At 55.3% G+C, this 25,485-nt stretch overlaps 1 protein-coding gene and 1 long non-coding RNA gene across 4 annotated transcripts in view; one reads left to right on the forward strand and one right to left on the reverse strand.

Annotated features, from left to right (window-relative positions):
- On the forward strand, positions 1–16,254 carry LOC148662494 (uncharacterized). Of its 2 annotated transcripts, none has more exons than XR_015936815.1 (5): positions 1–538; positions 1,514–1,621; positions 3,961–4,091; positions 11,712–14,693; positions 14,899–16,254. It is a non-coding gene; the product is annotated as an uncharacterized LOC148662494 (long non-coding RNA). The 2 variants fall into 2 exon arrangements; XR_015936814.1 differs by having other exon boundaries at positions 11,712–14,363; positions 14,667–16,254.
- gabbr1b (gamma-aminobutyric acid (GABA) B receptor, 1b) overlaps positions 6,693–25,485 on the reverse strand; it is an 86,249-nt gene continuing 67,456 nt past the window's right edge. The window contains exons 13-24 of one of the 2 annotated variants that reach the window (XM_088632033.1): positions 23,803–24,048; positions 22,898–22,961; positions 22,320–22,397; positions 16,951–17,101; positions 15,735–15,867; positions 14,952–15,068; positions 14,043–14,153; positions 13,870–13,963; positions 13,081–13,208; positions 12,425–12,553; positions 11,670–11,813; positions 6,693–9,671 (exon numbers count right to left, since the gene is read on the reverse strand). In XM_088632033.1, coding sequence (XP_088488159.1) covers positions 9,420–9,671; positions 11,670–11,813; positions 12,425–12,553; positions 13,081–13,208; positions 13,870–13,963; positions 14,043–14,153; positions 14,952–15,068; positions 15,735–15,867; positions 16,951–17,101; positions 22,320–22,397; positions 22,898–22,961; positions 23,803–24,048 — 1,647 coding nt within the window. In that variant the 3' untranslated portion in view covers positions 6,693–9,419. The remainder of the gene's footprint in view (positions 9,672–11,669; positions 11,814–12,424; positions 12,554–13,080; positions 13,209–13,869; positions 13,964–14,042; positions 14,154–14,951; positions 15,069–15,734; positions 15,868–16,950; positions 17,102–22,319; positions 22,398–22,897; positions 22,962–23,802; positions 24,049–25,485) is intronic. The other variant, XM_088632034.1, reaches the window with a different exon arrangement.

Genomic DNA, 25,485 nt, shown 5'->3' on the forward strand with positions numbered 1-25,485 from the left:
TATCACTCCCCCCCACACACACACACACATACAAACATAACTCCAATTTCCAAGTCGGTAAACACTCCGTGTGTCATTAGCACCTTCCCTTCGGCACACTCAGAGCCCTGACTCATCACTCCGTGTCGTTTCGCAGCACGGAGAGGAGCAGGAGTCAGAGGAACGGGGTTTTTTTTTTTTGGTTGTTGTCTTGTTTTGTTTGTGTGTGTGTGTGTTTGTTATTTATGTGCAGAGGTCGATGCTGTCGGCCTCGCTGGTTGCGCGCGAGCGAAGAGACGGGGCGTGCGGTCGCGGTTGTCAGGGGCAACGGGGCAGGCCGTCCGGAAGTGCCCCGGAAGTCAGGGCCTTGCGGCTGATTAAAACTAACGGGTGTCGAAACGGAGGGGAGAGAGAGAGAGAGAAAAAAAAACCCAACAAAAAGAAAAGAAACGAGGGGAGAGAGAGAGAAAGAAAGACAGGAAGGCGCCGTCTTCCTCTTCCTCTGTCTTTCTGGGGAGCGAGGCGGAACAAGTGACGGAGGGGCCGACGGGACGGGACGGTACGGTTTGGGGTTTTGTTTATTTTCTCTTTGTTAACGGAGGAGGGGACCCCCCCGAAAAAAAAAACCAAAACGACACGATGGAGCAAAAAAGACGCGTGTAAATAAATCAATACAGATTTGTCCTCCCCCCTCCTCCTCCTCCTTCTTCTTAACAAAACGCGCCCTCCCCGCCTCAGGCCTCTTCACGAAGTCAGGAGGTTAATTACCTGGCGAGCGGGGGCGGGGTGCCTTTTTCGGGGTGCCCGCCGTCGGGTTTCTGTTGAAGAGCCGTCTCAGACTTCCGTGGGCGGCCTCCCTGTGACCAGACAGGTGGCCGGAGCCGCTGACGGCCCGTCGGAAAGCGACCTGAACGACGACAAAAAACAAAACAAAACACACAACAACAACAACAGCAAAACACGCCAGGACGTGGGTCCCAGAATGCCCCGGGGCCGGAGCCAGCGGGAGTCTGGCGGGAGTCAGATTTGAGATGGGGGCGCCTCTCAGCCTGACCCCCCCGACTCCTCAGACCTGGACTAATAATAATAATAATAATAATAATAATAATTGCTTACACTTCTATAGCGCTTTTCTGGACCCTCCACTCACAGCGCTTTACAGGTAATGGGGATCCCCTCCACCCCCCCCAGTGTGTACCCCACCTGGGTGATGGGACGGCAGCCATAGTCCGCCAGAACGCTCCCCCACACAGCAGCTCTCAGTGGGGAGGAGAGCAGTGCTTTTATTTTCAGCTCCACAGACACAAGAGGCAGGAGGGCGGGGCACTTCCGGGTCGAGAGGGGGGAACTGTGGGGGGTGTTTTTCATATTCCAGGAGGTCGGAGAGAATCGGCGCTTCCTCTAAGTTCACGGTCTTGAGGTCCATTCGGGATTTTGGGGTACGGTAGATGAATGTATCCGGTGATTTAATGACCCGTCCGAACAATGGGGTCTTCTGCTCCCCCTTTTAACGGAAGGCGATCTGTCTCCGCAGGCCCCCGACTCCCCACCCCCCCCCCCCCCGGCGGTGCAGAACAGCACGAGACGAGGTCCCTAACGAGGTGCAGCAGAGCAGTTGTTCCAGACCCCCACCACTCTTTGGGTAAAGGAGGCCCCACCCAGTGTAATATTTTCGCTTCCTGCGCCGGATGAATGGCAGGTCTCTTAACGAGAGGAGGGCCTCTTGGCCTTGACCAGTGACCTCTGTGCTCTCTGTACACAGAGGCCTTGACCAGTCACCAGTTGATCCGAGGATCAGTAATCAGTAATCAGCCTGCTGGTCCTGGACAAGGCCTCTGGGATGGGATTTTTCCATAGTCTTTTGTATTCAGGACTTAAGAGAGTCAGTTTTGCATGCTGGTAATATTTCTCTGGAAAACATTAACACTGCACTGAGAGAGAGGGGTTCACACAGACACACTGACTGGACACTCCAGTACATGAACACTGCACTGAGAGAGAGAGGGGTTCATACACACACACTGACTGGACACTCCAGTACATGAACACTGCACTGAGAGAGAGAGGGGTTCATAAAGACACACTGACTGGACACTCCAGTACATGAACGCTGCACTGAGAGATAGAGGGGTTCACACAGACACACTGACTGGACACTCCAGTACATGAACACTGCACTGAGAGAGAGGGGGGTTCATACAGACACACTGACTGGACACTCCAGGACATGAACACTGCACTGAGAGAGAGAGAGGGGTTCATACAGACACACTGACTGGACACTCCAGTACATGAACACTGCACTGAGAGAGAGAGGGGTTCATACACACACACTGACTGGACACTCCAGTACATGAACACTGCACTGAGAGAGAGAGGGGTTCATACACACACACACTGACTGGACACTCCAGTACATGAACACTGCACTGAGAGAGAGAGAGGTGTTCATACAGACACACTGACTGGACACTCCAGGACATGAACACTGCACTGAGAGAGAGAGGGGTTCATACACACACTGACTGGACACTCCAGTACATGAACACTGCACTGAGAGAGAGGGGTTCATACACACACACACTGACTGGACACTCCAGTACATGAACACTGCACTGAGAGAGAGAGAGGGGTTCATACAGACACACTGACTGGACACTCCAGTACATGAACACTGCACTGAGAGAGAGAGGGGTTCACACAGACACACTGACTGGACACTCCAGGACATGAACACTGCACTGAGAGAGAGAGAGAGAGAGAGAGAGAGAGAGAGAGAGAGAGAGAGGAAAGTGGAAAGTGTCACAGGTACACCAGCCTCTCTTCACACCGATAAGTATCTTGATTGGGCTCCGATAGGTGCTGGTTTTTCCCTTGAGACAAGAAAGCACCGTCTTCCTCTGAAATGTCACTCAGAACTCCGGTCTTTCCCTCCCCACCGGCGGTGCGATTTTCACTTTCCAAACAAGAAAAAAAAAAGAGAACGAACCGCTCCCATTTCCTCGTTGGCGAGGCTGCCTGTGTGACAAGAACCCCGAGTCTGAGTCATCTCGCAAGGCCTGGTATCTCAGACAGCGGGGCGCCCCGGATCGGGAGAGGTGGGGGGGCGGGGTGTCAGGCGAGCTCTGGGCTGGCTGGCGCCGGGAGAGAGCCGACGCGGAGACCCCAAGTCGGAATTCGGGAGCGACGCACAGACCGGCGGAAACGAGTGCGCTGACAACTGGAAGCGTCTGTACACAGAGGGGGGCGGGGGTGGGGAACGAGCCGCCCAGTCCGTGTGGTTGAAGCCGATACCCTGGCTTCTCTCCAGACACAGCTGGGTGAGCTCCTCCAGTCAGGACAGGGGGCTCTTCTGTACACAGAGGGGGGTGGGGGTGGGGAACGAGCCGCCCAGTCCGTGTGGTTGAAGCCGATACCCCGGCTTCTCTCTCAGACAGCTGGGTGAGCTCCTCCAGTCAGGACAGGAGGCTCTACTGTACACAGAGGGTGGCAGGGGTAGGGAACAGGCTGCCCAGTCCGTGTGGTTGAAGCCGATACCCTGGCTTCTCTCCAGACACAGCTGGATGAGCTCCTCCAGTCAGGACAGGAGGCTCTACTGTACACAGAGGGGGGCGGGGGTGGGGAACAAGCTGCCCAGCCCTGTGGTTGAAGCCGATACCCTGGGGCTTCTCTCCGAACGCAGCAGGCCGGGATCCTCACATCGATTAACTACTTAATGACCAGACTAGCGAGTTGGGCCGAACGACCTGTTCTTCTTTCTGAACTTTCCCCAGGTCTTCTGTACACTGTTTTATCCTGCTGATCTGTAGATATATCCAAATATAGCTGTACAAACCCGACAACTGTAACTACGGGCGCTTGGGTTTCGGTAATTTCTGAACAGTCTTGCTGCATTTACAATGAACTCTGTCGCCCGTCTGTCGGTGACAAACGTTCTTTTTTTAATCCTGTTTTTTTTTTTTCTTCTCTTTGACCCTGCAGCCGCTCCTGTCCCCTTATGCGAAGGAAAGAAGGCCCAGCAAGTTCCCCTTAAAAACACCGCATTGCACTAAAAAAAAAAACGACCCGCCCAGGAACAGACATTCGAGATCTTCAGTCCCGTGCGGAGTAAGGTGAGGTGTCCGCGTCCGAACGTTTTGAGGAAAGGCTGGGTATCAGGGAGCTGTCGCTTATTAATGCCGGGTGAGAAATAAAATACTGAGCGTGCTGAGAAATCGTTATTGTCTTCCGGAATCTCTCTGGGAGAACCAATTAAAGAGGCAGATGACATGATTAAAAGTTGAGGTACTGTGTTTAAAATGTGTAATATGGTATGTAGGCCTCGTCTGGGATATACTGTGTAGAGTTTTGGACACGAATGTTGCAGCAAAGATAGTGCTGGAATCTGCTCAGAAAAGAGCGACCAGCGACATCATAGAGCTTGACAGGCTGCAGGAACTGAGTCTCTTCAGTCTGAAGGGAGTGTCCCGCACTGACAGGCTGGAGGAACTGAGTCTCTTCAGTCTGAAGGGAGCGTCCCACACTGACAGGCTGCAGGAACTGAGTCTCTTCAGTCTGAAGGGAGTGTCCCACACTGACAGGCTGTAGGAACTGAGTCTCTTCAGTCTGAAGGGAGCGTCCCGCACTGACAGGATGCAGGAACTGAATCTCTTTAGTCCGAAGGGAGTGTCCCACACTGACAGGCTGCAGGAACTGAGTCTCTTCAGTCTGAAGGGAGCGTCCCGCACTGACAGGCTGTAGGAACTGAGTCTCTTCAGTCTGAAGGGAGTGTCCCGCACTGACAGGCTGTAGGAACTGAGTCTCTTCAGTCTGAAGGGAGCGTCCCGCACTGACAGGCCGGAGGAACTGAGTCTCTTTAGTTTTGAGCAGAGGATACAACAAAAGCACCTGATAAAAGTGTTCAAAATCCTACAAAGGTCACTGACAAAGGTGTCCCACCGGACTCCGTCAGATTTAAGAGGACTCGCAAACCCGAGATGAGTGGACACTATGTAGAGGAACGCTGAAGGCTAATAAAGAATAAAAACATCAGTACACAAAGAGTTGTGGGGGTCTGGGACGAGCTTCAGGTCTGCCCTTCATCCACGTCTGCATGGATCTGTGGATCACTAGTATGAACTGGCTTCGTCCCTCGGCTCTCCTCCCCACTGGGAGCTGGTGTGTGGGGGAGCGTTCTGGCGCACTATGGCTGCCGTCGCATCATCCAGGTGGGGGCTGCACACTGGGGGGGTGGAGGGGAGACCCCATGACCTGTAAAGAGCTTTGAGTGGAGTGTCCAGGAAAGCACTATATAAGTGTAAGCAATTATTATTATTATGATTGGTAACCAGGCTTGAGAGGTAGCTCTTGCGTTGTGCCAGTGAAATCCTTGTGCTAGCCCGCCCCCTGCTGGAGCCATCGCGTACTGCACAGCGCTCAGACGGGTTCTCTGAGCCGTACCCTCAGGGTTTGAGGAACCGAGTACAAATGGTCTCATGCCTGAACTATTTCTGTCATCCGAGATCTGTTGCAGGTTCCCCTCCTGCTCAGTCTCTCTTCCGCTTTCAGGGCAAGTCAAAACCCCTCTCACTGGGAGACCAGTACCGCTGGTATCAGACACAGGGATGTGAGACAATCCCTAGTTTCGCTCAGTCTGCAGCCCAGTGATGTGTCCTGGTCAGACACCACTGGGCTCTGGAACAGACTCTGCAGACACACACACACACTGACCCCTCCAGGACCAGGACTGGACAGCCCTGCTTTAAAGACCCCTGGAGACTCTGCAGACACACACACACACACTGACCCCTCCAGGACCAGGACTGGACAGCCCTGCTTTAAAGACCCCTGGAGACTGCAGACACACACACACTGACCCCTCCAGCACCAGGACTGGACAGCCCTGCTTTAAAGACCCCTGGAGACTCTGCAGACACACACACACTGACCCCTCCAGGACCAGGACTGGACAGCCCTGCTTTAAAGACCCCTGGAGACTGCAGACACACACACACTGACCCCTCCAGCACTAGGACTGGACAGCCCTGCTTTAAAGACCCCTGGAGACTCTGCAGACACACACACACTGACCCCTCCAGGACCAGGACTGGACAGCCCTGCTTTAAAGACCCCTGGAGACTCTGCAGACACACACACACACTGACCCCTCCAGGAGCAGGACTGGACAGCCCTGCTTTAAAGACCCCTGGAGACTCTGCAGACACACACACACACACTGACCCCTCCAGGACCAGGACTGGACAGCCCTGCTTTAAAGACCCCTGGAGACTCTGCAGACACACACACACACTGACCCCTCCAGGACCAGGACTGGACAGCCCTGCTTTAAAGACCCCTGGAGACACACACACACTGACCCCTCCAGGACCAGGACTGGACAGCCCTGCTTTAAAGACCACTGGAGACTCTGCAGACACACATACACTGACCCCTCCAGGACCAGGACTGGACACCCTGCTTTAAAGACCCCTGGAGACTCTGCAGACACACACACACACACACACTGACCCCTCCAGGACCAGGACTGGACAGCCCTGCTTTAAAGACCCCTGGAGACTCTGCAGACACACACACACTGACCCCTCCAGGACCAGGACTGGACAGCCCTGCTTTAAAGACCCCTGGAGACTCTGCAGACACACACACTCTCTGGGATAAAACACACAAACATATAGTGAGCTTGGACTCATTAAAGGCAACAGAACAAGGAGCAGTAGTGTAAAACAGTTAAAGTTTTATTATTTACTAATTCATTATTTATTACATAACATAGCGTTATAAACATTTTCCTTGTTTTACCACAGGCTAGCAACAGACAATATGTGAGAACTCTTACCAGAGATATAGACACCACTGCCGTTATCTGTTTTAAGATTTACTCTGATTAATATCACTGTTGAGGACACAGAAAGATCAAAAAGGTGACAGGAGAGGTGTTTGACGTTCCACAGAACAGCAGAGAGAGACAGACACAGTAGGGCTTTCTTTACAGCCCACCCCTGTTCCGATCAGGGCTGTGCTACCGGAACCAGCCGAGAGAGACGAACACTGAAATGTAACTCGCATGCACACCAGTGGTCACGAAGCGCCCGCCCTCCCCCTAGTGGCGGGAGGCGGTACTGCAGGTATTAGCCGAGCACGCTGCCGAGTCCCTCTGTGGCAGAGCTACAGCGTCTGTGCAAGTACTAATGTGATCTGCTGCAGCCCCGGAGGGTATTCTCCTGCTGCCCCAGTCCCGGAGTATACTCTGTTACTGAGGCAGCGTACTGGAGTGTTTTCTCCTGCAGCCCCAGTCCCGGAGTATACTCTGTTACTGAGGCAGCGTACTGGAGTGTGTTCTCCTGCTGCCCCAGTCCCGGAGTATACTCTGTTACTGAGGCAGCGTACTGGAGTGTGTTCTCCTGCAGCCCCAGTCCCGGAGTATACTCTGTTACTGAGGCAGCGTACTGGAGTGTGTTCTCCTGCAGCCCCAGTCCCGGAGTATACTCTGTTACTGAGGCAGCGTACTGGAGTGTGTTCTCCTGCAGCCCCAGTCCCGGAGTATACTCTGTTACTGAGGCAGCGTACTGGAGTGTGTTCTCCTGCTGCCCCAGTCCCTGAGTATACTCTGTTACTGAGGCAGCGTACTGGAGTGTGTTCTCCTGCTGCCCCAGTCCCGGAGTATACTCTGTTACTGAGGCAGCGTACTGGAGTGTGTTCTCCTGCAGCCCCAGTCCCGGAGTATACTCTGTTACTGAGGCAGCGTACTGGAGTGTGTTCTCCTGCTGCCCCAGTCCCGGAGTATACTCTGTTACTGAGGCAGCGTACTGGAGTGTGTTCTCCTGCAGCCCCAGTCCCGGAGTATACTCTGTTACTGAGGCAGCGTACTGGAGTATATTCTCCTGCTGCCCCAGTCCCGGAGTATACTCTGTTACTGAGGCAGCGTACTGGAGTATATTCTCCTGCTGCCCCAGTCCCGGAGTATACTCTGTTACTGAGGCAGCGTACTGGAGTGTGTTCTCCTGCTGCCCCAGTCCCGGAGTATACTCTGTTACTGATGCAGCGTACTGGAGTATATTCTCCTGCTGCCCCAGTACTGGAGTATACTCTGTTACTGATGCAGCGTACTGGAGTATATTCTCCTGCTGCCCCAGTCCCGGAGTATACTCTGTTACTGAGGCAGCGTACTGGAGTGTGTTCTCCTGCTGCCCCAGTCCTGGAGTATACTCTGTTACTGATGCAGCGTACTGGAGTATATTCTCCTGCTGCCCCAGTACTGGAGTATACTCTGTTACTGATGCAGCGTACTGGAGTATATTCTCCTGCTGCCCCAGTACTGGAGTATACTCTGTTACTGAGGCAGCGTACTGGAGTATATTCTCCTGGAGCCCCAGTACCGGAGTATACTCTGTTACTGATGCAGCGTACTGGAGTATATTCTCCTGCTGCCCCAGTACTGGAGTATACTCTAATAATTGTAGAATTGTGAAGCCCGTGTCTGTTTCACTGAGTCCAGAGAGAGAAAAAACACAGACAGAAAGATAGATACAGAGAGAGAGAGTATCTGTCTACAATATATCTGTCTGCAGTATATGTAAATATTTTATGACACGTCTTTGTTGTAAATGTCTGTAGATTTTATTTTACTTCTATTTTTTTGTTTTGTTCCATGTTAATTTTATTATTTTTATTTGCTTTGGCAACACTGATTGTACCCATCGGTCATGCTAATAAAGCACCTCGAATTGGAATTGTAACTGAATTGAATTGAGAGAGAGAGAGAGACACAGAGGGACAGAGAGAGAAAGAGACTGATACAGAGGGACAGATAGAGAGAGACACAAAAGGACAGAGAGAGAGACACAAAAGGACAGAGAGAGAGAAGGACACAGAGGGACAGAGAGAAAGAGACTGATACAGAGGGACAGATAGAGACAGAGTCGGAGGGACAGATAGAGAGAGATACAAAAGGAAAGAGAGAGAAGGACACAGAGGGACAGATAGAGACAGTCAGAGGGACAGAGAGAAAGAGACTTATACAGAGAAACAGAGAGAGACAGAGTCACAGGGACAGATAGAGAGAGACACAAAAGGACAAAGAGAGAGAAGGACACAGGGACAGAGAGAGAAAGAGACGGATACAGAGGTACAGAGAGAGACAGAGTCACAGGGACAGACAGAGACAGACACAAATGGACAGAGAGAGAGAGACAGACAGAGGGCGAGAGAGAGAGAGAGAAGGACACAGAGGGACAGAGACACACAGAGAAAGCGGGACAGACAGACGCAGCGAGAGAGACACACGGGACAGAGCCGCGCGCCCGGTTTCCCCCCGTGACGGAGAGTCACGCGCGCGCGCGCACACACACACACACACACACCACCGGGACCGGCACGGGCTGCCCGCCCGCTGCCCCGCGCCCCCCACAGCGCCCCCCGCGGCGCCCCCCGGTGGCGGCTGCTCACTTGTACAGCAGGTGCAGCCGGCTGGCGTGGCAGTTGTTGCGGCCGATCTTGTCGGACAGCGGCGCCTGGTACAGGGGCGCCAGGCTGGAGGAGTTGGGGAAGGTGGGCTGGTGGTTGTCGGAGGAGGGGGGCAGGGGGTACCCCGGCGGGGGGTGGGGCTTGCTCTCGGTGCCCGAGGGGCGGCGGCGGGACCGCAGGGCCTGGCGCTCGGCCAGCTGGTGGCGCAGCTCGGACACCCTCTCTTCTTTCTGCAGGGACAGGAGACAGGAGTGACTGGACTGACTGGACACACACACTGACTGGACTGACTGGACACGCTCGGAGTGACTGGACTGACTGGACACACTCGCAGTGACTGGACACGCTCAGAGTGAATGGACTGACTGGACACACTCACACACTGGACACGCTCGGAGTGACTGGACTGACTGGACACGCTTGCACTGACTGGACACACTCGCAGTGACTGGACACGCTCAGAGTGACTGGACTGACTGGACACACTCACACACTGGACACACTCGCAGTGACTGGACTGACTGGACACGCTCGGAGTGACTGGACACACTGGACACACACACTAACTGGACACACTCACAGTGACTGGACTGACTGGACACACTCGGAGTGACTGGACACACTGGACACACACACTAACTGGACACACTCACAGTGACTGGACTGACTGGACACACTCGGAGTGACTGGACACACTGGACACACACACTAACTGGACACACTCACAGTGACTGGACACACTGGACACACACACTAACTGGACACACTCACAGTGACTGGACTGACTGGACACGCTCGCAGTGACTGGACACACTCACACACACTGGACACACTCAGAGTGACTGGACTGACTGGACACACTCACACACACCGGCCCTGACTGGACACACTCGCAGTGACTGGACTGACTGGACACACTGGACACACTCGCACTGACTGAACTGACTGGACACACTCGGAGTGACTGGACACACTGGACACACACACTGACTGGACACGCTCACAGTGACTGGACTGACTGGACACGCTCGCAGTGACTGGACACACTCACACACACTGGACACACTCAGAGTGACTGGACTGACTGGACACACTGGACACGCTCGCAGTGACTGGACACACTCACACACACTGGACACACTCGGAGTGACTGGACTGACTGGACACACTCACACACACCGGCCCTGACTGGACACACTCGGAGTGACTGGACTGACTGGACACACTCAGAGTGACTGGACTGACCCTGACTGGACACACTCACACACACCGGGCCTGACTGGACACACTCACACTGACTGGACTGGCCCTGACTGGACACACTCACACACACCGGCCCTGACTGGACACACTCGGAGTGACTGGACTGGCCCTGACTGGACACACTCACACACACTGGACTGGCCCTGACTGGACACACTCACACACACCGGCCCTGACTGGACACACTCACACACACCGGCCCTGACTGGACACACTCGGAGTGACTGGACTGACTGGACACACTCACACACACCGGCCCTGACTGGACACACTCGGAGTGACTGGACTGGCCCTGACTGGACACACTCACACACACTGGACTGGCCCTGACTGGACACACTCACACACACCGGCCCTGACTGGACACACTCACACACACCGGCCCTGACTGGACACACTCGGAGTGACTGGACTGGCCCTGACTGGACACACTCACACACACTGGACTGGCCCTGACTGGACACACTCACACACACCGGCCCTGACTGGACACACTCGGAGTGACTGGACTGGCCCTGACTGGACACACTCGGAGTGACTGGACTGGCCCTGACTGGACACACTCACACACACCGGCCCTGACTGGACACACTCACACACACCGGCCCTGACTGGACACACTCGGAGTGACTGGACTGGCCCTGACTGGACACACTCACACACACCGGCCCTGACTGGACACACTCACACACACCGGCCCTGACTGGACACACTCGGAGTGACTGGACTGACCCTGACTGGACACACTCGGAGTGACTGGACTGGCCCTGACTGGACACACTCACACACACCGGCCCTGACTGGACACACTCACACACACCGGCCCTGACTGGACACACTCACACACACTGGACTGGCCCTGACTGGACACACTCACACACACCGGCCCTGACTGGACACACTCACACACACCGGGCCTGACTGGACAGTGGACCGGCCCCCGCCCCCCCGCCCTCCCCCCTGACCTCGGTGATGATCTTCTCCAGCTCGCGGTTCTCCTTCTCCAGCTGGCGGGACTTCTCCTCGTCGTTGTTGTTGGTGGACGAGCCGGTCTTCATGGTGTCCTGCTGCTCGGACTGCCACTCCCCTCGCGTGATCAGCCTGCGCATCTGTGGGGACGGGGACAGGGACAGGGACGTCCGCTGAACCGCCACCGGGGGGCAGCACAGCACAGCACAGCACGGACACGACACCCCCTCCCTCCCAGACTGTAACCTCCCCTGTCCACACTCTCACTGGGCACGCTGGACAGGCTCTTACTGGACACACTGTACACACTCGCCTGTCCAGACTCTTACTGGACACACTTGCCTGTCCAGACTCTTACTGGACACACTTGCCTGTCCAGACTCTTACTGGACACACTGTACACACTCACCTGTCCACACTCTCACAGGACACACTGTAGAGACTCACCTGTCCAGACTCTCACTGGACACACTGTACACACTCACCTGTCCAGACTCTCACTGGACACACTGTACACACTCACCTGTCCAGACTCTCACTGGACACACTGGACACACTCACCTGTCCAGACTCTCACTGGACACACTGGACACACTCACAGTGTCCAGACTCTTACTGGACACACTGTACACACTCGCAGTGTCCAGACTCTTATATACATACACCTGGTGTAGAGACTGATAATCATGTCCAATCAGAAGGAAAACGAGGCTGAGAGAGACAGAGTGAGGAAGAGGAGGGGTGGACTCACCTTGGGGATGAAGAGCACCACCAGAGTGATGTAGACAGAGAAGACGATGGCCAGGGCAGCAAAGGCAAACGAGGCATCCTGCTGAGAGCTGAGGATCATGGTGACCGGAGCAGTGATCATGCAGAGCACCTGAGAGAGAGAGGGGTTCACACAGACACCCTGACTGGACACTCCAGGACATGAACACTGCACTGAGAGAGAGAGGGGTTCATACACACACACTGACTGGACACTCCAGGACATGAACACTGCACTGAGAGAGAGGGGGGTTCATACACACTGACTGGACACTCCAGTACATGAACACTGCACTGAGAGAGAGAGGGGTTCATACACACACACTGACTGGACACTCCAGTACATGAACACTGCACTGAGAGAGAGAGGGGTTCATACAGACACACTGACTGGACACTCCAGTACATGAACACTGCACTGAGAGAGAGGGGGGTTCATACAGACACACTGACTGGACACTCCAGTACATGAACACTGCACTGAGAGAGAGAGGGGTTCATACAGACACACTGACTGGACACTCCAGTACATGAACACTGCACTGAGAGAGAGAGGGGTTCATACACACACACTGACTGGACACTCCAGTACATGAACACTGCACTGAGAGAGAGAGGGGTTCATACAGACAGACTCACAGCCACGTTGTAGATGGCCATCCCCACGGCTCGGTGATCATTAATCTTTTCAGTAGAGATGCTCTTGGTCTCATAAGCGAGGAAAATCCCCAACAACAACAGGAGGCCCTTATAACCATAGACCACCCCTGAGAGAGAGAGAGAGAGAGAGAGGGGTTAACAGAGGCAAGCTGATCTGAGCTGAGAGGTGAGACAGGTCTCTAGCCAAGCCAGGTGGCTCACACAGAGAGAGAGAGGTGAGACAGGTGCAGTACCTAGCCAGGTGTTCATCTCGCACACACACACACAGAGAGAGAGGTGAGACAGGTGCAGTACCTAGCCAGGTGTTCATCTCGCACACACACACAGAGAGAGGTGAGACAGGTGCAGTACCTAGCCAGGTGTTCATCTCGCGCACACACACACAGAGAGAGAGGTGAGACAGGTGCAGTACCTAGCCAGGTGTTCATCTCGCACACACACACACAGAGAGAGAGGTGAGACAGGTGCAGTACCTAGCCAGGTGTTCATCTCGCACACACACACACACAGAGAGAGGTGAGACAGGTGCTGTACCTAGCCAGGTGTTCATCTCGCACACACACAGAGAGAGGTGAGACAGGTGCAGTACCTAGCCAGGTGTTCATCTCGCACACACACACAGAGAGAGAGGTGAGACAGGTGCAGTACCTAGCCAGGTGTTCATCTCGCACACACACACAGAGAGAGAGGTGAGACAGGTGCAGTACCTAGCCAGGTGTTCATCTCACACACACACACACACAGAGAGAGGTGAGACAGGTGCAGTACCTAGCCAGGTGTTCATCTTGTCTGAGCTGCAGTGCTCCAGCAGGGGCTGGATCAGCACGTCTATGTCTCCCTTGGGTGCCTCTTTGGTGAACTCCTGCAGGGAGGAGAGAGCAGAGAGGCTCAGTGGGAGGGGCCGATCGAGACCCCCCCCCGGGGCGGGCCGGACCGCCTACCTCTACGGTGATGTGCAGGGGGTCCACGATCTGCCAGACCATCAGCGACAGGACGTCTACGGCCAGCAGCACGCCCACCGTGGCGTACAGCTTCCAGGGCTCCAGGTGCTGCTGGGATACAGGAGGACCCGGACACGTCAGCGCGGGGGGGGCCAGACAGCGTGGCGGTCACTCAGGGTGGTGGACAGTGGGCCAGTCAGCGTGGCGGTCACTCAGGGTGGTGGACAGTGGGCCAGTCAGCGTGGCGGTCACTCAGGGTGGTGGACAGTGGGTCAGTCAGCGTGGCGGTCACTCAGGGTGGTGGACAGTGGGTCAGTCAGCGTGGCGGTCACTCATGGTGGTGGACAGTGGGCCAGTCAGCTTGGCGGTCACTCAGGGTGGTGGACAGTGGGCCAGTCAGCGTGGCGGTCACTCAGGGTGGTGGACAGTGGGTCAGTCAGCGTGGCGGTCACTCAGGGTGGTGGACAGTGGGCCAGTCAGCGTGGCGGTCACTCAGGGTGGTGGACAGTGTGTCGGTCAGTCAGTGGATCAGTCAGGGCAGTGGTCAGTCAGGGCAGTGGTCAGTCAGTGTGGTGGTCAGTGGGTCGGTCAGTGTGGTGCTCAGTCAGGGAAGTGGTCAGTCAGTGTGGTGGTCAGTCAGTGTGGTGGTCAGTGGGTCAGTCAGGGCGGTGGTCAGTCAGTGTGGTGGTCAGTGGGTCAGTCAGGGCGGTGGTCAGTCAGTGTGGTGGTCAGTGGGTCAGTCAGTGTGGTGGTCAGTCAGGGCAGTGGTCAGTCAGTGTGGTGGTCAGTGGGTCAGTCAGGGTGGTGGGCAGTCAGGGCAGTGGTCAGTCAGGGCGGTGGTCAGTGGGTCAGTCAGTGTGGTGGTCAGTCAGGGCAGTGGTCAGTCAGTGGTCAGTCTCAGTCCCTCACCTTCCGCTTCTCCTTCTTCTCGTCCTTCTTGGTGAAGACGGTGTGGACCCACCAGATCTTCGTGAACATGCTGCCGTAGGCCAGGCTGAAGCCCAGGCCCAGGAGCCAGAGACGGGCCTGAGAGAGAGAGAGAGAGAGACGGGTCAGTCAGCACACAGGCCAGGCTGAATCCCAGGCCCAGGAGCCAGAGACGGGCCTGAGAGAGAGAGAGAGAGAGAGAGAGAGAGAGAGAGAGAGAGAGAGAGAGAGAGACGGGTCAGTCAGCACACAGGCCAGGCTGAAGCCCAGGCCCAGGAGCCAGAGACGGGCCTGAGAGAGAGAGAGAGAGAGAGAGAGACGGGTCAGTCAGCACACAGGCCAGGCTGAAGCCCAGGCCCAGGAGCCAGAGACGGGCCTGAGAGAGAGAGAGAGAGAGAGAGACAGGTCAGTCAGCACACAGGCCAGGCTGAAGCCCAGGCCCAGGAGCCAGAGACGGGCCTGAGAGAGACCAGAAGTTTCCCATCGTTAATACCTGTCCCGATAACAGAAGCTACTATGAGCTACACAGAGAGAGCTGGGAGTCTGGAGCAGGTATAGAGGGCCCTGTGTCTTTCCCTTTGACCCTTCTAGAAGAGTCTGGAACCGACCGTGTCGTAAAACAAAGAGCGGATTATTTCAACCGCAGCGGGACCTTTAATTGGTTAACGAGGGCTTCCTGACTTCGTTAACCAATTAAGGGACTGAATCGGGCTGGGGACGACGGGGGGCGACCGGACTGGGCGCGGGCGCGGGCGGGCGGCGGACCTGACAGACGAAGGGAAACCGGCTGCGGCGGACGTGGTTGCCGTCGATGCCCAGGGGGAAGACCGCCGCCAGAGCCATCATGCAGCCCACTGCCGTCATGTTGTTGAGATAGGGCTGGGAGTTCTGGATGTACCTGGGAGAGAGAGAGGGAGGGGGAGATACAGGTATAGAGAAACATTCTTCCCGAAATTCAGAAATCTAGTCCCAGAGTTCCCACACCTGCCAGAGTCACAACGGGTCCCAATCCTACTGGGTGAGGGAGGAGGGAACTCAGTTGATCTGGCAGCCCAGTATGTGATCTCCTGTTCCAGCCTGAGGAACAGTGAGTCCGTCTCCCAATAATGCTCCAGCTGCCTACAGAATATGTCAATATTTTATAATATGTCTTTGTTGTAAATGTCTGTAGATTTTATTTTACTTCTATTTTTTGTTTTGTTCCATGTTAATTTTATTATTTTTATTTGCTTTGGCAACACTGATTGTACCCATCGGTCATGCTAATAAAGCACCTTGAATTGAACTGAATTACAGGAGAGGAGAGAGAGAGAGACAGGAGAGAGAAGAGAGAGAGAGACAGGAGAGAGAGGGACAGGAGTGAGAGGGACAGGAGAGAGAGAGACAGGAGAGAGGGAGAGAGAGGGGAGAGAGGGGGGAGGGAGAGGAGAGAGAGAGGAGAGGGAGGAGAGGGAGAGAGGGGAGGGAGAGGAGAGGGAGAAAGAGGAGAGAGAGGAGAGGGAGAGAGGGGAGAGAGGGGAGAGAGAGAGACAGTAGAGAGAGGGAGGAGAGAGAGAGACAGGAGAGAGAAGAGAGAGACGGGAGAGAGACGGAGGAGAGAGATACAGGAGAGAGGAGAGAGACAGGAGAGAGAGGGAGGAGAGAGAGGAGAGAGAGAGAGAGGAGAGAGAGAGAAGAGGGAGAGAGGGAGGAGAGAGAGAGAGGAGAGAGGGGAGAGGGAGAGAGGCGTGAACACACTGTCACACACCCGGGGAGACGACACTGTGAAAACCGTGACTCAGCACCCCCAGGATCTCCCCCAGGGGCTGGCACAACGAGGGGCTCGCTCTCTGGCACAGGAGTGATCGCCCGGGGGCGCTCACTGATCACACTGAACGACACAGGCCGCCCCCCTTGCGCCGTTTTCGCCACGAGGCGTTTCGGGGGCCCTGGCGTTGGGGTCACCCGGAGGACCCCCCCCAGACGCCCCGGCGGCACCGACCTGACGTTGCTGTTGTAGATGTTGAAGGTCAGGCAGATGATGCCCAGCAGGATGCCCAGCCCGGCGAAGACGGCCACCGAGACGAAGAGCTTCTGGGACAGGTAGCGGTACTCCTCGATCACCTTCGTCTGGTCAGCGGGGGGCGCCGGACCTGAGGGAGGGAGGGAGGGCACTTCGTGTCCCGGGTTCAAATGATCTCCAGGTCGATTTCCACTCATAACCTCTACTCGTTGAGTAGGACGTCTCAGTGGATACAGGACCTCAGGCTCTGAACCTGCAACCCCCTCTGCTGTAGGACCAGAGTGTTTTTACTTTTGAAGAGAAATATCTCAAATGCTTTTAGATATCCTTCTGCCAGGAGGAAAGATTCCTTCGAGATAGGTTTTTGAAAGGATACCAATGCACAGGTCCACATTTGAATATGGAACTGTAGTGAAGTCAGTTCATTCAATTACAGGGAAAAATCAGTTCAATTCTGTTTCTGCGTTTGTCCAGTTTATAGGCTGCAGGTGCCAGGACGCGTCAGCAGAGGGCGCTGTTGTATCACTGCTGATACCAAGGTGACATTGCACCACCGGCTTGTGTGTGATCACGTCTCTCTCTCTCTCTGTATCCGCAGCAAGTTCGGGGTTTTCGTCTTGCACAGTGACTTAAGTTCTAGGTGATCGGACTGAGTGTCTCTCCAGTCCTGTACAGATCTGAGGAGGAGGAGTGTGAGGGTGAAGCTGGAGGTGATCAGACTGAGTGTCTCTCCAGTCCTGTACAGATCTGAGGAGGAGGAGGAGTGCGAGGGTGAAGCTGGAGGTGATCAGACTGAGTGTCTCTCCAGTCCTGTACAGATCTGAGGAGGAGGAGGAGTGCGAGGGTGAAGCTGGAGGTGATCAGACTGAGTGTCTCTCCAGTCCTGTACAGATCTGAGGAGGAGGAGGAGTGTGAGGGTGAAGCTGGAGGTGATCAGACTGAGTGTCTCTCCAGTCCTGTACAGATCTGAGGAGGAGGAGGAGTGTGAGGGTGAAGCTGGAGGTGATCAGACTGAGTGTCTCTCCAGTCCTGTACAGATCTGAGGAGGAGGAGGAGTGTGAGGGTGAAGCTGGAGGTGATCGAACTGAGTGTCTCTCCAGTCCTGTACAGATCTGAGGAGGAGGAGTGTGAGGGTGAAGCTGGAGGTGATCAGACTGAGTGTCTCTCCAGTCCTGTACAGATCTGAGGAGGAGGAGTGTGAGGGTGAAGCTGGAGGTGATCAGACTGAGTGTCTCTCCAGTCCTGTACAGATCTGAGGAGGAGGAGGAGTGTGAGGGTGAAGCTGGAGGTGATCAGACTGAGTGTCTCTCCAGTCCTGTACAGATCTGAGGAGGAGGAGTGTGAGGGTGAGGCTGGAGGTGATCAGACTGAGTGTCTCTCCAGTCCTGTACAGATCTGAGGAGGAGGAGTGTGAGGGTGAAGCTGGAGGTGATCAGACTTAGTGTCTCTCCAGTCCTGTACAGATCTGAGGAGGAGGAGTGTGAGGGTGAAGCTGGAGGTGATCAGACTGAGTGTCTCTCCAGTCGTGTACAGATCTGAGGAGGAGGAGTGTGAGGGTGAAGCTGGAGGTGATCAGACTGAGTGTCTCTCCAGTCCTGTACAGATCTGAGGAGGAGGAGTGTGAGGGTGAAGCTGGAGGTGATCAGACTGAGTGTCTCTCCAGTCCTGTACAGATCTGAGGAGGAGGAGTGTGAGGGTGAAGCTGGAGGTGATCAGACTGAGTGTCTCTCCAGTCCTGTACAGATCTGAGGAGGAGGAGGAGTGTGAGGGTGAAGCTGGAGGTGATCAGACTGAGTGTCTCTCCAGTCCTGTACAGATCTGAGGAGGAGGAGGAGGAGGAGTGTGAGGGTGAAGCCGGAGGTGATCAGACTGAGTGTCTCTCCAGTCCTGTACAGATCTGAGGAGGAGGAGGAGTGTGAGGGTGAAGCTGGAGGTGATCAGACTGAGTGTCTCTCCAGTCCTGTACAGATCTGAGGAGGAGGAGGAGTGTGAGGGTGAGGCTGGAGGTGATCAGTCTGAGTGTCTCTCCAGTCCTGTACAGATCTGAGGAGGAGGAGTGTGAGGGTGAAGCTGGGGATGATCAGACTGAGTGTCTCTCCAGTCCTGTACAGATCTGAGGAGGAGGAGGAGTGTGAGGGTGAAGCTGGAGGTGATCAGACTGAGTGTCTCTCCAGTCCTGTACAGATCTGAGGAGGAGGAGGAGTGTGAGGGTGAAGCCGGAGGTGATCAGACTGAGTGTCTCTCCAGTCCTGTACAGATCTGAGGAGGAGGAGGAGTGTGAGGGTGAAGCTGGAGGTGATCAGACTGAGTGTCTCTCCAGTCCTGTACAGATCTGAGGAGGAGGAGGAGTGTGAGGGTGAGGCTGGAGGTGATCAGTCTGAGTGTCTCTCCAGTCCTGTACAGATCTGAGGAGGAGGAGTGTGAGGGTGAAGCTGGGGATGATCAGACTGAGTGTCTCTCCAGTCCTGTACAGATCTGAGGAGGAGGAGGAGTGTGAGGGTGAAGCTGGAGGTGATCAGACTGAGTGTCTCTCCAGTCCTGTACAGATCTGAGGAGGAGGAGGAGTGTGAGGGTGAAGCTGGAGGTGATCAGACTGAGTGTCTCTCCAGTCCTGTACAGATCTGAGGAGGAGGAGTGTGAGGGTGAAGCTGGAGGTGATCAGACTGAGTGTCTCTCCAGTCCCGCACAGATCTGAGGAGGAGGAGTGTGAGGGTGAAGCTGGAGGTGATCAGACTGAGTGTCTCTCCAGTCCTGTACAGATCTGAGGAGGAGGAGGAGTGTGAGGGTGAGGCTGGAGGTGATCAGACTGAGTGTCTCTCCAGTCCTGTACAGATCTGAGGAGGAGGAGGAGTGTGAGGGTGAAGCTGGAGGTGATCAGACTGAGTGTCTCTCCAGTCCTGTACAGATCTGAGGAGGAGGAGTGTGAGGGTGAAGCTGGAGGTGATCAGACTGAGTGTCTCTCCAGTCCTGTACAGATCTGAGGAGGAGGAGTGTGAGGGTGAAGCTGGAGGTGATCAGACTGAGTGTCTCTCCAGTCCTGTACAGATCTGAGGAGGAGGAGGAGTGTGAGGGTGAGGCTGGAGGTGATCAGTCTGAGTGTCTCTCCAGTCCTGTACAGATCTGAGGAGGAGGAGTGTGAGGGTGAAGCTGGGGATGATCAGACTGAGTGTCTCTCCAGTCCTGTACAGATCTGAGGAGGAGGAGGAGTGTGAGGGTGAAGCTGGAGGTGATCAGACTGAGTGTCTCTCCAGTCCTGTACAGATCTGAGGAGGAGGAGTGTGAGGGTGAAGCTGGAGGTGATCAGACTGAGTGTCTCTCCAGTCCTGTACAGATCTGAGGAGGAGGAGTGTGAGGGTGAAGCTGGAGGTGATCAGACTGAGTGTCTCTCCAGTCCTGTACAGATCTGAGGAGGAGGAGGAGTGTGAGGGTGAAGCTGGAGGTGATCAGACTGAGTGTCTCTCCAGTCCTGTACAGATCTGAGGAGGAGGAGTGTGAGGGTGAAGCTGGAGGTGATCAGACTGAGTGTCTCTCCAGTCCTGTACAGATCTGAGGAGGAGGAGTGTGAGGGTGAAGCTGGAGGTGATCAGACTTAGTGTCTCTCCAGTCCTGTACAGATCTGAGGAGGAGGAGTGTGAGGGTGAGGCTGGAGGTGATCAGACTGAGTGTCTCTCCAGTCCTGTACAGATCTGAGGAGGAGGAGTGTGAGGGTGAAGCTGGAGGTGATCAGACTGAGTGTCTCTCCAGTCCTGTACAGATCTGAGGAGGAGGAGTGTGAGGGTGAAGCTGGAGGTGATCAGACTGAGTGTCTCTCCAGTCCTGTACAGATCTGAGGAGGAGGAGTGTGAGGGTGAAGCTGGAGGTGATCAGACTGAGTGTCTCTCCAGTCCTGTACAGATCTGAGGAGGAGGAGGAGTGTGAGGGTGAGGCTGGAGGTGATCAGACTGAGTGTCTCTCCAGTCCTGTACAGATCTGAGGAGGAGGAGGAGTGTGAGGGTGAAGCTGGAGGTGATCAGACTGAGTGTCTCTCCAGTCCTGGACAGATCTGAGGAGGAGGAGGAGTGTGAGGGTGAAGCTGGAGGTGATCAGACTGAGTGTCTCTCCAGTCCTGTACAGATCTGAGGAGGAGGAGTGTGAGGGTGAAGCTGGAGGTGATCAGACTGAGTGTCTCTCCAGTCCTGGACAGATCTGAGGAGGAGGAGGAGGGGTGTAAGTGTTAATGCACGGAGGAGCAGGGGTCAGTGTGCTACAGATCCATGGAGGACGCAGGTTCTCAGGCGAAGGTTCAAAGCCCTCTCGCTCTCCCACGGGGCTCCTGTCCTGCACTGGTCACCTAAATCTACCTCCCCCTCTCTCCTGCCACACCCCCCCCACCCCCATCCTCACCCACCTCCCCTTCTGTAAACCTCTCTCCTCTCCCCCCCCCACCACCACCACCAACAACAACCCTCCCCTCTCTCTCCCTCTCTCCCTCTCGTCCTTGAGCGTTGTCACAGGACGCGGGTCGCCGCGGCAACCGGGCTCCCACCAGGCGCCGCCTGCGGTTGCCGTGGCGACGCGGGCAGGGGGCGGCGGCGGTTGCCGGGGCGACGGGGGGGGGGGGGAGCAGGCACTGAGGGGGAGGGGGAGGGGGAGGCGGGCAGCGAAGGAGAGCGGAGGGAGAGAGGGAGAGGGGGCGAGATCTGGAGAGGACGAGGGAGAGAGAGAGAGAGAGAGAGAGAGAGAGAGAGAGAGGGCACTGTCATACATCAATGTCGGCCGTCCCTGCCCCTGCGGCAGCACAGCTCTGAGCCGTGGGGACCGCTGGGGGGGGGGGTCCCGCTGTATCGGGCCGGTCCCAGGCAGGCGCGCGCAGCTCTGACGGACCCTGCTGTCCGCCCGCCATTCCCTCTGATGCTCCTCTCCAGACACAGCTGGGTGAGCTCCTCCAGTCAGGACAGGAGGCTCTACTGTACACAGAGGGGGGCGGGGGTGGGGAACAGGCCGCCCAGCCCTGTGGTTGAAGCCGATACCCCGGCTTCTCTCCAGACACAGCTGGGTGAGCTCCTCCAGTCAGGACAGGGGGCTCTTCTATACACAGAGGGGGTGGGGTGGGGAACAGGCTGCCCAGCCCTGTGGTTGAAGCCGATACCCTGGCTTCTCTCCAGACACAGCTGGGTGAGCTCCTCCAGTCAGGACAGGAGGCTCTACTGTACACAGAGGGGGGCGGGGGTGGGGAACAGGCCGCCCAGCCCTGTGGTTGAAGCCGATACCCTGGCTTCTCTCCAGACACAGCTGGGTGAGCTCCTCCAGTCAGGACAGGAGGCCCTTCTGTACACAGAGAGTGGTGGGGGTGTGATGTGCGTCCTTACCTATCCACCTGTCGTTCCCGTACCAGGACAGATTCCCCTTGGTGCTGTCGTAGTACCCAATCTTCTTATAGCTCCCCCCTGGGGACACAAACGCACACATGAGGACTCCCTGTATGAAGAGTGTGTGAAAAGTCACACCAGACTCCCACATAAAACAGTGTGAACAGTGTGTAAAGAGAGTCACACCAGATTCCCACATAAAACAGTGTGAACAGTGTGTAAAGAGAGTCACACCAGATTCCCACATAAAACAGTGTGAACGGTGTGTAAAGAGAGTCACACCAGATTCCCACATAAAACAGTGTGAACAGTGTGTAAAGAGAGTCACACCAGACTCCCACATAAAACAGTGTGAACGGTGTGTAAAGACAGTGACACCAGATTCCCATATAAAACAGTGTGAACAGTGTGTAAAGAGACTCACACCAGACTCCCACATAAAACAGTGTGAACAGTGTGTAAAGAGACTCACACCAGACTCCCACATAAAACAGTGTGAACAGTGTGTAAAGAGAGTCACACCAGATTCTGCTATAATAGCCTGGGAGACATGTAGAAGAGCAGAACAATTTTCTCACCCTGGAGCTGCTCAATGAGAGTCCAGGCCATTCGAGACCCCTGAGCATCAAAGACGACATGTCCCTGGTAGAGAGAAGGAGGAAGAGGTGAAGACAGTCTCTCTCTCAGTGCAGTGTTCATGTACTGGAGTGGCCAGTCAGTGTGTGTGTATGAACCCCTCTCTCTCTCAGTGCAGTGTTCATGTCCTGGAGTGTCCAGTCAGTGTGTCTGTATGAACCCCTCTCTCTCTCAGTGCAGTGTTCATGTACTGGAGTGTCCAGTCAGTGTGTGTGTATGAACCCCTCTCTCTCAGTGCAGTGTTCATGTACTGGAGTGTCCAGTCAGTGTGTGTGTGTGAACCCCTCTCTCTCTCAGTGCAGTGTTCATGTACTGGAGTGTCCAGTCAGTGTGTCTGTATGAACCCCTCTCTCTCTCTCAGTGCAGTGTTCATGTACTGGAGTGTCCAGTCAGTGTGTCTGTGTGAACCCCTCTCTCTCTCAGTGCAGTGTTCATGTACTGGAGTGTCCAGTCAGTGTGTGTGTATGAACCCCTCTCTCTCTCAGTGCAGTGTTCATGTACTGGAGTGTCCAGTCAGTGTGTCTGTATGAACCCCTCTCTCTCTCAGTGCAGTGTTCATGTACTGGAGTGTCCAGTCAGTGTGTCTGTGTGAACCCCTCTCTCTCTCAGTGCAGTGTTCATGTACTGGAGTGTCCAGTCAGTGTGTCTGTATGAACCCCTCTCTCTCTCAGTGCAGTGTTCATGTACTGGAGTGTCCAGTCAGTGTGTCTGTATGAACCCCTCTCTCTCTCAGTGCAGTGTTCATGTACTGGAGTGTCCAGTCAGTGTGTGTGTGTGAACCCCTCTCTCTCTCAGTGCAGTGTTCATGTCCTGGAGGGTCCAGTCAGTGCCCAGTCCTCTCACTGACCGACACGCCGTCGAAGGAGGAGGAGTTCATGGCCTTGTAGAGCTCCCCGGTGACGTTCCTGTTGTTGTAGTTGAAGTCCTCCAGCCGCAGGCCCTTCCTGGCCAGGGCGCCGGCCGTCTTGTTGAGCGCCAGCGCCAGGGCCCAGATGGCGTCGTAGGCCAGCGGCGCCTCCTGGAAGCCGCCCGTCTCCTCGGGGTTCATCCCACCCAGCCGGGTCATCAGCTTCTCCAGGAACTCCTGAGAGGTCTGAGGGCCGAGGAGCAGAGAGGTGCATCACTGCACTGGCCTGGCCATCACTGCAATACACTGCACATCACTGCACTGGCCTGGCCATCACTGCAATACACTGCACATCACTGCACAGGCCTGGACATCACTGCACTGGCCTGGCCTGGACATCACTGCAATACACTGCACATCACTGCACTGGCCTGGCCATCACTGCAATACACTGCACATCACTGCACTGGCCTGGCCATCACTGCAATACACTGCACATCACTGCACAGGCCTGGACATCACTGCACTGGCCTGGCCTGGACATCACTGCAATACACTGCACATCACTGCACTGGCCTGGACATCACTGCAATACACTGCACTGGCCTGGACATCACTGCAATACACTGCACATCACTGCACTGGCCTGGACATCACTGCAATACACTGCACATCGCTGCACTGGCCTGGACATCACTGCAATACACTGCACATCACTGCACTGGCCTGGACATCACTGCAATACACTGCACATCGCTGCACTGGCCTGGACATCACTGCAATACACTGCACATCACTGCAATACACTGGACATCACTGCACAGGCCTGGACATCACTGCAATACACTGCACATCACTGCACTGGCCTGGACATCACTGCAATACACTGCACATCACTGCACTGGCCTGGACATCACTGCAATACACTGCACATCACTGCAATACACTGGACATCACTGCACAGGCCTGGACATCACTGCACTGGCCTGGACATCACTGCAATACACTGCACATCACTGCACTGGCCTGGACATCACTGCAATACACTGCACATCACTGCAATACACTGGACATCACTGCACAGGCCTGGACATCACTGCACTGGCCTGGACATCACTGCAATACACTGCACATCACTGCACAGGCCTGGACATCACTGCACTGGCCTGGACATCACTGCACTACACTGGACATCACTGCACAGGCCTGGACATCACTGCACTACACTGGACATCACTGCACAGGCCTGGACATCACTGCACTGGCCTGGACATCACTGCACTGGCCTGGACATCACTGCAATACACTGCACATCACTGCACAGGCCTGGACATCACTGCACTGGCCTGGACATCACTGCAATACACTGCACATCACTGCACAGGCCTGGACATCACTGCAATACACTGCACATCACTGCACTGGCCTGGCCATCACTGCAATACACTGGACATCACTGCACTGGCCTGGACATCACTGCAATACACTGCACATCACTGCACTGGCCTGGACATCACTGCAATACACTGCACATCGCTGCACTGGCCTGGACATCACTGCACTACACTGGACATCACTGCACTGGCCTGGACATCACTGCAATACACTGGACATCACTGCACTGGCCTGGACATCACTGCAATACACTGCACATCACTGCACTGGCCTGGACATCACTGCAAT

The sequence above is a fragment of the Lepisosteus platostomus genome, chromosome 5, assembly GCF_059453375.1.
Source record: "Lepisosteus platostomus isolate fLepPlt1 chromosome 5, fLepPlt1.hap1, whole genome shotgun sequence".
NCBI lineage: Eukaryota > Metazoa > Chordata > Actinopteri > Semionotiformes > Lepisosteidae > Lepisosteus > Lepisosteus platostomus.